At 32.8% G+C, this 13,305-nt stretch overlaps 2 protein-coding genes across 2 annotated transcripts; both read left to right on the top strand.

Annotated features, from left to right (window-relative positions):
• The first annotated feature begins 3,188 nt into the window (after positions 1-3,188).
• On the top strand, positions 3,189-10,269 carry LOC129952090 (uncharacterized). Its single transcript, XM_056064518.1, has 3 exons — positions 3,189-3,587; positions 9,361-9,514; positions 9,577-10,269. The coding sequence occupies exons 1-3, from the start codon at positions 3,368-3,370 to the stop codon at positions 10,181-10,183; spliced, it is 981 nt and encodes a 326-aa protein (XP_055920493.1). The 5' UTR covers positions 3,189-3,367; the 3' UTR covers positions 10,184-10,269.
• Positions 10,270-10,776: 507 nt separating this feature from the next.
• On the top strand, positions 10,777-12,371 carry LOC129952089 (uncharacterized). The gene is made up of 3 exons (XM_056064517.1): positions 10,777-10,868; positions 10,929-11,048; positions 11,107-12,371. The coding sequence occupies exons 1-3, from the start codon at positions 10,814-10,816 to the stop codon at positions 12,342-12,344; spliced, it is 1,413 nt and encodes a 470-aa protein (XP_055920492.1). The 5' UTR covers positions 10,777-10,813; the 3' UTR covers positions 12,345-12,371.
• Positions 12,372-13,305: the final 934 nt, after the last annotated feature.

Below are 13,305 nucleotides of genomic sequence, written 5' to 3'. Positions count from 1 at the left end.
AATGACGTTCTTAAGCGTAACGTAGTGTTACAATACAAAACTACCTTATCAACAATGAATAGGGTGTGTTCAAAAATATTAACTATGTGAATGAAAAAACATTTTTGCAATTAAACTTAGACCGCTTTCCAGATCATAGATTTTTGTAGTTTGGATCTACAAAACAAAAAAAAATTAACGAATCGCCAAATAAAATGAGAAATTTGATCCCGAATAGGGTAAAATCTATCAAACCTTAAGAAAATTAATTGTTTGATCTGTTCTGTGAAGAGGTTATTAGGACCAAAGATGTAAGTTTCCGGATTTATAAAGCCAATCCTACTGAAGAAAACCGGAATAAGTTCAAACAAGCTATAAAGACTTTTAACGGACAAATTCGACGCATTAAATTTTTGCATGACCAGAAATTACGGTAAAAAAATACTACAAAGCCCAAAAGGTAGTACAAATTTCTGGTCATTTGTAAAAAATGTGCGCAACACTACGTCATCGTCAGTTCCTACGCTCGTTTCCAATGACACTCCTTTTGTAAAGGATACGCAGGTTTTGTTTATTGATTTTCTGTTCAAACAAAAGTGATCTTCAAATTCCAAATCAAATTTAAAAGAATCTGACTGAAAATTTGGCGGCCAGTTAAATTAAGGTTGTCTACTTAAAGTTCAACATCTCTCTAAAAAAAAACACCATATATATATATCTTTTAACACGTAATACAAACCATTTTGGATCCTTCTTTCCATCTGAGTCAATTTCAGAAACTTTAAACTTGGTTTTCATTATAAAGGGTAGATAGCTATTTTGTATTGCAAATGATAAAGTTTTGGCAACTGTTGAAAGAAGAGGAAAACGAAGCTGTATAAAAGTTTTATGTCATGAATCTACATAGTTTTATTTTCGCAGGATAACCTATATGGTTCATTGGTAGACATAATAGCTTAAACACAAACACGCTTCAACTTCGGCTTCGTCTGCGTTACGTTGAGCCTTCGAGGTTGCTTTGAATAACACTTCCAATTCTCTCAAAATAAAAAAAAAATATGAGTTTTGAAATCGAAAAAATTAAATTTATCGCGGAAGTAGCTTATACAGCCTACAATAAATAAAGGGAATCCCTCCAAAAGCAAATGTATTTTTACAGCTGTTGAGCTGTCAGACAAAGCAAATGTTCAGCAAATTTGACCAAGAGCTTCCGTTTGAAGTCACATTACGTAACATTACGTTATTTCCTTACGATTGTCAAATGAAACGTGAGGTCGAAGCTTCATTGTGATTTCAGCCATAAAATGCAGCAACTAGCTCTGAAAGACTACGGACGGCATCTAGTGGCTGTGACGATATTAGGTAGTTCATGTTGTTTTGTTACTCTACTTTCATATAGAAAACCTTCACCGCCACATTGTGGTAAAGCCTAGTACATACTTCCTCGTGAAGTGAACGTTCGCCAGTGGAGAAAGTGAACTTTTGATATTGCTCACTGGTACACACTTGTGAGTACACGTTGTGAACATTTGACTTCAGCTTCACCAACAGTTCCCGTACATTTTGCACGTGAATTGCCCGTGAACGAAAACTCTCCACTTTCTTCTACACTCAGCTTCACGAGCAAGTTCACGGGTGAACCAAAAACTGAAATTTGTATGGGTTCACGAGATGGTTCACAAGTATGTACTAGGCTTAAAGCCTAGTACATACTTCCTCGTGAAGTGAACGTTCGCCAGTGGAGAAAGTGAACTTTTGACATTGCTCACTGGTACACACTTGTGAGTACACGTTGTGAACATGAACAAACCAAATGTCAAAGCTTCACCAACAGTTCCCTTACATTTTGCACGTGAATTGCCCGTGAACGAAAACTCTCCACTTTGTTCTCCACTCAGCTTCACAAGCAAGTTCACGAGTGAACCAAAAACTGAAATTTGTATGGGTTCACGAGATGGTTCACAAGTATGTACTAGGCTTAAGGACGAACGTTAAACAACAAATATATTTTAATAGCCTTTTCACACCAAACCCAAAACCGGGTTTTCGGCAAAAAGTTTTCGAAAACCCGAAAATCGTTCACACCGAACATTTACATGTTTTCATTTGAGATTTAAATTTATTTAACACCGGCTATCAAATTTTGTATTGATGAAAAATGCCTAAGGATCTTCTTGATGTTGGCATCACCCCCACTGTTTTGGTTTTATTTACTGGAACAACGAAATTTTCCTAGCCCGCTGCGACATAATGGCTGAAACACATACACGCTTCAGCTTCGGCTTTGTCTCCGTTACGTTAGGCCCGCTTCGAGGTTGCTTTGAATGACATTTCTATTATTTCATCCCTCCAAAGAGCAAATATTTTGTTTGTTGACATTTTTTTCCTGCTGATGAGCTGTCAGACAAAGCAAATGTTCAGAAAATTGAACTAGAGCTTCCGTTTGGAGTCACATTACATTCTTTTCCTTACGATTGTCAAACAAAACGTGAGGTCGAAGCTACATTGTGATAGCATGCATTGAATTCCTATGGCTGAACTCGTAAACGTCAGGCGAAGCCGAAGCTGAAGCGTGTATGTGATTCAGCCATAACCACCACCAGAGATTTTCTTTCTTTCTTCAATGAGCTAGTCTTCCTCGTCCTTGTGGTCGTCACGCCAGTAGCCATAGTGAATTCCGGTTCCTAGCTTTTTTTGTTGCCACGCGGGGAGCTGCGTTTATTCTTTTTCTCTTTCATATTCATACAAAAAAGCAATAATTCTGATTTTCTAAGCTAATTGTATAAATAATATTACTTACCACGACCATTTTTATTTCAAAATGAAATATTTGTTTTGACAGCAGTCATCAGCTGTTTTGTTTACATAAATTTGAGCGCTGAATGTTTCAAAAAGGTTTGTTTGTTTTGTTCAACTTTGAATTGCTACTAGTTTTCGAGTGGTTTTATATAAAACTTGTGAAAACTTGTGGTTTACCAAAAATGTATGGGAAAACTTGATTTTTCGATTTTTCCCGATTTTGGACTTGGTGTGAAAAGCCTATAAGGTTTCGTTTTATTTTTAGAAAATTACTTTACGCATATAACAAAATCAAACAACATATAATTCCATTTACTTCTTCACACTACCTTACCTTAACAATAAAACAAACAATTTTTCGGAAGCACCCTATTGCTCAGTGTATATGCGCTGTAACCATCTGTCAAAAACTGCGATGTCTCACTTCGCTATCGAAATCGGGAAAATAAAATTCTATCGCCTTGCAGTGAAATGCGTTGAAATTAAATTAAAAAAAGAATAACAAAAGAAAATCAAAATCAAAATATAAACAAAAATTATTGCAATTTCTGACACAAGAAAAACTAAATTAAAAAAAAGAAAAACAATAATGTCCGATCTAACCGACATTTACACTGATTTTGTCGAAATTAAAAAAGAACGAAAACCCAAACGCGAACCAAATAAACTTGTCGTAATCAACGAGGAGGACCTCATCCGTCAAGTCGAAATCCGACCCATTCTCTATGACAAGTCGTTAAAAGGATATCGAAAGTCAGCTTTGCGCCATCAGTATTGGAAGGAAATTGCAAATTCAATTGGATCCAGTGGTTCGTGTGTGAATGAATTGTGATTGTGATTGTTTTGTTGTTCTTTCCCCTTTTGTTTGGTTTTTCTAAATTTGTTTAAAATAAGATTCATTTATTAAGTAATTTAGTGAGAAATTGTTGGAAGTGAGTTTTAATTCATGGCAACTTGAAAATTAGTGGAAACTGGTAAATAAGGACTTTGTATGGCTTCATTTGTACAACCATATGTTTGGTATGTACTCGTACTTGTTTGATTCCATTCATTCAAAAAAAAAGGAAAAAGAAGAAAAATGTTTATACAGTCAAATCGCTTTTGCTGGCCGTTTCAATGTACAGAGAAATTTAATTGGCTTTCGTATTTATTTTGTAATCAGGCAACGCCCGTGGAAATTTGTATATTTTTGGGTTACTTCACCATTTCAAAGAGTTCGTTCTGTTCAAGGTCCTGCAGAATGCAGATTCCTCCTCCGCCTCTAACCACTTTTGTTTTTCATGGTTAAGGATGAATGCTGGTTATGGATACTCAACAAGTTTTCTCTTTTTATTGAACTCAAAAATATTGATTTCCTGAGAGAAAAAAGAATGGGTCGTTAAAATTGTCTATGATTTATGGGCTAGATACCTACAGGTGTTAATTTTTGTTTTCTTTTCAATAAATTTTGAGAAATAGATCGCGTAACATTTTTCTAACATATCGACATCTATTTGACCTTTGCATTTAAAGAGAAATCTATCGAGGGGTTCAATGAAGGTGGGGCTCTTGTTACAAAGTTAAAATAGTCTAATTATTTCATGGGCTAGTTAGTGGTTATAGGTATATTTTTTTTTTTTTTTGAAGCATAGAAACGAATGTTTTACTATCAGCTAAGATCAAAGATCGCTATTTTTAAATATTGACCTTCGAATTTTGTTTTTTGCAATTCATAATTGGGGTAATGGTATTTTATATTGGGCAGGATCAAAGGTATATCAGTATGTTTTAAGTGCAAAATTGACTCATATCTGATTTAATCCAGGCGCGAGTACACCTAAGCACTTGATATCCATACGACATCAATCACTTTATAACCAAAAATAACATCTACATACTTTCTAAAAATATTAACACACGAAATATATGTATGTACAAATTAATAGTAAGATATTAATCAATCATAACTTAAGTGGTTTGTTATTTTTTTATTCTTCGAACCGAAAGCATTCTCATTTTTGTTGTTATTTTGAGCGCACTGAAGGGATTATCTATACCCTTATAGTCACAAAACCCTTTGCTAGCTATTAGGAAAGGAGGATAATTTGTATAAATAATGAAGTATTGGTTTTGTGCGGTTTTCTTGAACAGTTATTGGTTATATAAGACAATAACTCCAGATAATTATAATACAAAAAAGAGGAAAAGGTAAATCCTTAAAATACACCTAAAAAGTATTAAACATATTAAAATTAACCGATATCATGTGAGGATATGCCTTATGCATCTGTAGAGATGCCTGTAAAGTTAGTCTTTCAATATAAAAACGACCTGAATTAAAATATATCAGCAATTTATGCAAGAGACGTTTCTTGATAACAAATTTGATTTTATTGACTAAAGAGCCAGGTTTAAATTCAATTGAAAATTTTTAAGCTGACGAAAAGTGTACCTGTTGTTGTTAAATGTCAAGGGCTTGTAAACTCTGTGCAAAGCATATTACTGATTTGAACGAAAAAGCCTACAAGAGATGGAATCAATTGATTGATATTTTATAAACATATGCAACTAAATTTTTAAGGACTTAAAAGATAATTTATTTTAAAAAAGAGGCAACTATTTTAGTACTAGAAGCTCTTACGCAAAATATAGGTATAGAATACAAAATACAAAACGGCGATGATAAACACATACAAAAATTGTGTAATGTTAACATATTTAAGATATTTTTTGTATTATTTTAAACAATGTTTTTGTAGTTGTTTTCAAAAATAAAAAGACGCTGGCAACAAACCTTTAAAGTTTAATTTTAATATTTATGTTTGTTCTCGAGATATTTTAGTCTAGATCAATTTTTACCAAATGTATAGAATAATTTTTTGAAAGTTTTTATTTCTCATAATAAAAAACCGATTGCATTGTTCTTAGAAAATTTCATCATATTAACAAAAATATGGAATGAAACAATTTTGAAGTTAATAAAAATAAAAATAAATAAATAAATTAGGTGGCGCAACAGTCCATGAAGAACCAGGGCCTAGTGACTTACAACTCTCAATCATTCCTGTGTGAGAGTAATGTTGTCAGAGATGGAAGGGACCTACAGTTTATACGCCGAATCCGAACGGCTAATTTAAGAAAGCACTTTTCATGACAACAAAATTTTGAAGTTAATACTTTTATTTATTCCAAGATATTTAAGTCGAAAATGAGTGTCTATTAATTTTGTAATATGTATTCTGTATTAAAAAATCGAATTTGCATTCTTCTAAAAATTTTACCAAATGTTAAGGCCGATATCTTTATGTGTTGCCAAAATACTTGAGTCAAAAATCAATTTTCACCAATATTTAGAATAGAGTGATTCATATCTTCAAATTTTTTCTCGTTTCTCAAGCGAAAAATGTATTTAATTATAGAAAAAAAATTCCCACCATAGGTAGAGCTCTTAATACGAATTTTGAAAATTGAAGTTTTCCAATTTAAAATACATGTAAAAAAATGCTTTTTTTCAAAGTTCTAATGCTCACTCATTTTTTACAATATTGTCAACCGGTTTAATGGACCTTATAGGGAATTTCACGCTCTTTAAAATTGCTTCTGTTTTATTGTGTAACTCGCACTGGTTCGCCAGTAGGAGTCATCGAAGTTCAATTTTTTGAATGAAAAGCTTTTTTTCGAGCAATTCGCAAAAAGTAGGGAGAACAAAAGGGCTGATTCGTAAACAAAAATACTTGGACCAGTATTTATTCAATTTACAGCCATTTTTATGCATCAAAACTTAAGAAATTGATAAATACTACTCAATCATAAAAACTTTTTTATTGGTTACTAATGTATTTCTCTATAGCATAGCAACAACTTTTTTAGAATTATTATGTTTTCTGACTTGTGATAAACATAAAAATAACACATTAATTTATATAGAAACAACAAAACTTTAATCAAAACAAACAAACAGAAGGTTACATTGTTATGTAATATATTGCAAAGTTAGTAAACATCTCAATAGTCTTAAAAAATAAGTTGATAAATATTATATAATTACGATTTTTATATAAATCAGATTAAGATTTTAGAGCTGAGTACAGCTTTTTGGCACACGTTTGAAATTCTTTTCGGAACTGTTCGACTGTTAATAATAGATATTCTTTCTGACTTTCATTATACGTACCAAACTCGTTAAATTTTGCAATGAAGGCAACACATCGTTCAGCAGTATCGTTAACAACACGTAATTTTTCAAAATTTTCACAGCAAGTAATGTATTCATCATCCATCTCCCAAAAGTCAGGGTCAATGTCTAAAAATTCATACGTCAAATTAAACATTTCGAAAATAGTGATATTCTTGATTCACAAAATCTTTTATACGACATTATCTAAAAATTCTTTTTATCTCAAGTGAATCAAAAATTTTTACTATTGCTTGATTTTTTGTTTCTGATCTGATTTTTTATCAAAAAAAGCCAAGCCTGTAAGGTTTTCGTTTAAGTACCACAAATGTTTAGAAAGTTTTTCTAAAGCAGTTTTTGGATGATTTTTTCTGTACTCCAATAAATTTTGAAATTGTAAGTCATGATAAGGAGCTTCAAAAGCACTTGTTGCTATGAACCATGACTTAACATAAAATAAAACAATAAATACGCAAAAATACTATTCATTCAAAAAAATTGATCTTTGATGACTCCTGCTGGCAAACCAGTGCGAGTTAAAAAAAAAAACACATAAGCAAATTTAAAGAACGTGAAATTCCCTATAAGGTCCATTAAACCGGTTGACAACATTTTGTACATGCATTTTAAACGGGAAATCTTCAATTTTAAATTGTAAGTACTTAAAATTCATATTGAGCTCTACCTTGGTGAGAATTTTGTTTTCTATAAGTAAATTAATATTTTGCTTGAGCACCGAGAAAATTTGTTTTTTTTTTTTTCGGAAACGAATCACCCTAATTTAGAAGTATGATTTTAGGTTTTATTTTTATAAAATACTGTCACTTCGATTTTTCAAAAGTTATTCTTCGATGCATACAATTATTTAAATAGTTTTATTGTCACTGTAATCGAGAATGTTCGTTGGTCACCCAAGTAGTACGTTCTTTAAAAAAATGCTATTTCTTTCTCCAAAAATGCAAATTTTTACGTATCTACAAACCACCATAATTTTTGTTAAATATCAATATACGGTTCAATCGACTTCAAAAATGAGTATGATGATTTGGAGTATGTTATATTATTAAAACAGTCGTTAGTTAGACAGAAGAAAATAGCTACGATATCCTATTTGTTTTTCAACTTCAGGTGTTTTCTCACCGTTTTCTATCTAACTATCTCAGTGGCCCTATTATGTAACTCGATTCTACAGTAAAATTGCTCGAATTCGAAAAATTGGTACTATGTTTGTATTTGACTACTTTCGAACCAAAGAGAATCGAATGGTTCTAGTAGTGCCAACTATATTCTACGTAACTCGAAAGTAGAATTCAAAACAAGGCAAAATCGAAAATAATCACTTTACATCAAATGTGTTTGCGAGCGAAGTTTTTTTTTTGTCAAAGTGTAAGTAAAATGTTGAATATAAGTTCCATCTACCACCCCAATTACACCGAAAATTCGTGATTTTTGCCAAAAATAGCGTTTGGACTTTGGTTTCTCTTCATCATTCATTTTAAAATTCATCATGCCTCTTTCGATTGAATCCAAAACTTCGGCAAGTATTTTTGGTATAGTTTGCTGTGCAACTAGAACGTTCTTGTCACCACCGATTTGGTTTGGTAACTTCTTGTTGACAAAAACTTCAATGCTGCTGATAACTTAATGATAATCGGAACAGCATTTTGTCTTCTGCGATTAGTCATGTCGGATGTGTGTTAAGTAAGAACATAAACCCGTCTTTAGAAAAACGATAGCTCTTAGCAAAACTAAAACAAAAGTATATACAAATGTACAAATCTTTTCTCACTCAGCTTCATTATTTTGAAATTATCTTTTATTCTTCTGCGTTCAATTTGATTGTACCGTTCTTCATTTCCTTGCAAATTGAACCAAATTCCATCGGTGTCCATTCTTGTAATATTTAATTTTGTCCAAAAATTTGGTGTTTTATTTTTATTATGTTTTGTTATTTTTTTTTATTTAACGTAAACATTTTTTGAAAACAAGTTGGTATAACCGACATCCGATCCTACTTTCGTACGTAGTACGATTTGAAAGTAGAATCGAAAATGAGTTTCAAATAGAGTCAAAAGTAAAATCGAGTTATATAGTAGGGCCCCGTCGAATGACAGCTTAATAGTTTTTCCGATATGAATTAATTCCCAGGGAAACTTTTAAACATCGTTTACGTTCCCAATGTAAACATTTCGATGAAAAATTGTATGCACCATAACTCACAACTTTTTTGGAATAAACAAATTATCGGCTTTCATTTGCTTGATTATTTGTTAACTTTGTTACAAGTTAAACGAAATATGTGATGTGATATTTAGAACGCTTTTGTTTTCACAATAAAATTCCATTCGTATTTAATGACTTGTATTGCCTTACTGTTATATACTTAAATTGACGCTTTTAATAAACACACATTTTTTTCTTGTCAACAGTTGAAGAGTGTAGAAAACGTTGGCGTTCACTTCGGGATGCATTTTCAAAACACTACAAATTAATGGGAAGAATGGAACCAGTAACCTATAAACGCAAGAAATGGATATTTTTTGATCAGATGAGTTTTATTGCTCAATATTTGGATAACTCCAAGTAAGTTTTTTTTCGGTCAAAATATCAAATGCCTTTAAAAAATATAATCTCTTAAATTACAGCTTGGAGATTGAGGAAACTGTATTGGAAGATTTTCAAGATAACTCTCACGATGACATTTTAATACACGATTCCGATTCCGGAGCGAATATAAACGTGAACGACGTTAATGACCTAACACACGCTTCTTTTAAGACTGATAATAATTCAATTAGTAACAGCCTCATTGAAGACGAACCAAACTCAACCAATCATCATCATCACCACCATCAACAACAACAACAACTTCACCATCAACAACGCCAACAGCATCAACATCAAAACGACTCCACAATCGATCTTGTTGATGGAAATCAATTTATAACTCGAATATTTCCGAGTCCCACAACAACAACACAATATCTGACACTGGACGATCACGATACCGAAGTTGTGCATCAGCATCAGGAAAGTAAAAAAGAAATACAGCTACAAACAGCCAAAAGCAATAATGCCCTCACTGCTGAAGAGTACGCCACACTTATGAATATCGATGGTGATGATAAATTTCTGCTAAGCTGCTCGCCAATTTTGAAACGTCTCTCGAGGCATAAAAACGCTTTGGCACGTTTGAAAATTCAACAGATTCTTTATAATATTGAATTTGGTGGGGAAGTTCTGCAACCCTAGTACAATTATCTTTATTTTGTCTATAATTTGTTATTAGTGTAATATATTGTAAATTTTTATTTAAATGCAAGGAAAAATCCACCTCACGTTTTGTTTGTTTTATTTAAGGTATTTTAAGGGGACAAATTTCTTCTGTTTTTGTGATGTATCCACGCTAAACAAATTATGACGGAGTTTCCTTCCAAAACACCAAAACTACATCCCTCCTCTGTAAGATCAAAGCTGTTTCGAAACTAGAAAAGTTAAATCGTGAGAATTCAGGAAGTCTATTCATAGCCCACAAATATCTGAATAGACGCCTCAGCAAATTAAAGTTCGGAGAGCAGTGCTATCTTATAGAAAAAAAGGAGTTATCTATCATCTCTTAAAATACTCCAAGTAATACAGTTTTTCAAAAGAACTATTTGGAAGAAGCACTGTAGAATAAAACTGGGCCCCTTTTTAATACAAAATTGACTAAGGCCCTGTTTAAAATTTCCAATTTAACAATATCTTTATTGAGCCTCTTCTATTTTATAATCATTGATAAACTCCTCTATCTATGCTTTTGATTCTTATCGTTTAGGTGTAGAATTATTTTAGTATTACAAAAGTCAATTTATTCTCTTAAGTTGGAAACCCAAGAAAAGAATGAAACAATTCTCGGCCTTAGAAGTAATATTTATAGCCCAATTCTTAACTGTGGGTAAGATCAGGCTTTTTTTCTTGACTATTTTTAAAACTAAAACGCATTAATTTCCTAAAGCCGCTTGCTTGGAGTGCTACACCTGTAATTCAAGTTCAGACATTGACTGCGCAAAAAGGCCGGGAAAACAGTTGGAAGTACAAGAATGCAAGGAAGGCGATGAATGTGTAACTGCGATAGGTAACTCAAAAACTTTTTGTTTATATTTTTAAAATGTATATTAATTTCCTTGGAACAGTCGTAAATGGTACCACTCAAAGAGGTTGCTTATCAGAAGTCTTTCCCAGCAAGTATTGTTCAGGCCTATGCGAGAAGTGCAACAAATCTCTTTGCAATGTTCGAATTTATCCTACAGATCGCTTGCGTTGTTATCAGTGCCTCGGTTCATCTTGCATAGATGTTCAGAATAGCTTAGTGCATAAACCAGAGGTTTGTGGTGTTTACAAAAAGGAAGACCGATGTTACACAAATGTAATAAGCCAAGACACGGTCAGACGTGGATGTGAAGTGTCTGATATTGAAAAGTTAGTCAATTGTACAAATATCTGTCTAAAGTGCAACTATGATGGTTGCAACAATGAAATAGGAGTTACTCGTCATAATTGTCTAGCATGTTCCTTTGCTCAGTCGTATCCGTCGTCGCCAGACTACGATTGTCTCAGAAATCAAAAGGATTCAGCAAATGAACAATGTAAAGTATCGGGACCAAAAACGTGTTACAATAAAGTACTCCTTGGCCATAAAGGAAAGTGTTACACACTTAGAAACGAACAAACAAACGTCCTCACCCGAGGTTGTTCTTCTGCAATGGGATCCACAATCAATGGCAATTTAACGGAGTGCTACGGCGAATACTGCAACGACGAGTGTGTCACTATAAACTGTAATGTTTGTGATTCTAAAACCAATCCCGCCTGTCGCAATCAAACCATCACACTCAGTCCTCAAAAATGCCAATCGCATTCATGTTTTTCCTGCGAAGAGGGTATGCATCTCTGGCGAGGATGTGGATCCGATGCACCACCACCAAAAACAAATCAAATCTGTTATGAATGTCGTGATGCAAACGGTTGTAATCGACAAACCATTCGTTCATGTTACAAGTGTTCATCCATCAAAGACCCCAATTGTGCCAGTTGGTTGGATATTTCGAATATAACTGTCAGTAATTGTACCCATCGAGATGAGAAATGCGTGACTACGTTAGTTTCCAGGCTGAATTTGGTCTACACTTTACGTGGATGTGATTCTCAAGTTGACGAGTGCACTGAAAGTGATCCATTTTGTGATCGCTGTGAAGGGAGTCTTTGTAATTATGGGTCGAAAATATGGAATCCTGACGAGAAACTGGTAAAATATCGATCGTGGTTACGTTCCTATCTCATGCAAAAAAATGGTAGTGGATCTTTGAAATTGAACAATGTACTTTTTTTGGTACAATTAAGCCTTGGATTTTATTTTTTAATTCATATTTAATAAAAAGATTGTGAATTTTTACTGTGAGCAAGATCTATTCAGCCCTTCGAGTTCTATTGTAATTCGAAACTCTCACGAATACGTATTTGGTAATTGTCTTTTTGTTTCAGGATTTGTAAATGTTTTGGATTGCGATGGTAAACAGAAACCTGTAGAAGCATAAAATAAGTTTCAGAATAAAAGCTAGAAGTTAAAGGCTTTTAAAACAATTCGCGATCTAAATTAAAAAAGTCAATAAAAGCCTTTTCAAAACCAACAAGATTTCGAATACATTAGGAAGTTTTGTGTGTAATAAAAACGATAACAGCTTAGTATTTAAGAACGAAGCTAGAGGCGTGTCAAAGTTTTTGGCCATTTCTTAAGAATATTCTAAGATAATTTGGTACCTTTATAAAGAGCTATGAATATGTGCACAGTTTATATACTTCGTTGTCACCTGCGAACACCTGTTTTATGAACATTTAAACTTTTTTTTAGAAGGCAGGTGGGCTTGAAAATCCATACACATACAATAAAGTAAGATTTAAAAACAACAACGAAATTGAGGGAATTATAAACTTGTGTAAATATTATAAACAATTCTGTTTGTTTTCCTAATGAATTTGCACACATGAAACTTAAATATTTAAATAACGCTCTACTTAAACACTTATGAGCTACTTTTTCCCTATTTAAATATTTAAGTTTCATGTTAAACTACGTGTTCGTTTGATGAAAACTGGTGGCACGGTAGATACCATTTAGCATGTAAACCAAGAGAAAACCTGGGCAGCATCGCTTAGAAAGTTTTTCATGATAAACCCTTTTAAGACTTTAATACTTTATTCAGGTTTTCTTTTGTTTTATGAATTTTGTTCTTTTTACTAATTTTTTAGTTCTTGAGGAATAAAACAAACTTGACATGAAATTACTTTTTTCGAAAAACAATCTTCAGGTTATAATTCACATATGATATCTGGCA

Source organism: Eupeodes corollae, chromosome 3 (assembly GCF_945859685.1).
Source record: "Eupeodes corollae chromosome 3, idEupCoro1.1, whole genome shotgun sequence".
Taxonomy (NCBI): Eukaryota; Metazoa; Arthropoda; class Insecta; order Diptera; family Syrphidae; genus Eupeodes; species Eupeodes corollae.
Note: the sequence above shows the minus strand (reverse complement) of the source record. Positions and strands in the feature narration are given on the sequence as shown.

Bases quoted from the DNA above. Each gene is read 5' to 3' on its own strand.
- LOC129952090 (XM_056064518.1), top strand. From the start codon at position 3,368: ATGTCCGATCTAACCGACATTTACACTGATTTTGTCGAAATTAAAAAA. The intron at 3,588-9,360 runs GTTCGTGTGTGA...TCTTGTCAACAG, and splicing joins AAATTCAATTGGATCCAGTG to TTGAAGAGTGTAGAAAACGT. The intron at 9,515-9,576 runs GTAAGTTTTTTT...CTTAAATTACAG, and splicing joins CAATATTTGGATAACTCCAA to CTTGGAGATTGAGGAAACTG.
- LOC129952089 (XM_056064517.1), top strand. From the start codon at position 10,814: ATGAAACAATTCTCGGCCTTAGAAGTAATATTTATAGCCCAATTCTTA. The intron at 10,869-10,928 runs GTAAGATCAGGC...AATTTCCTAAAG, and splicing joins AGCCCAATTCTTAACTGTGG to CCGCTTGCTTGGAGTGCTAC. The intron at 11,049-11,106 runs GTAACTCAAAAA...TCCTTGGAACAG, and splicing joins TGAATGTGTAACTGCGATAG to TCGTAAATGGTACCACTCAA.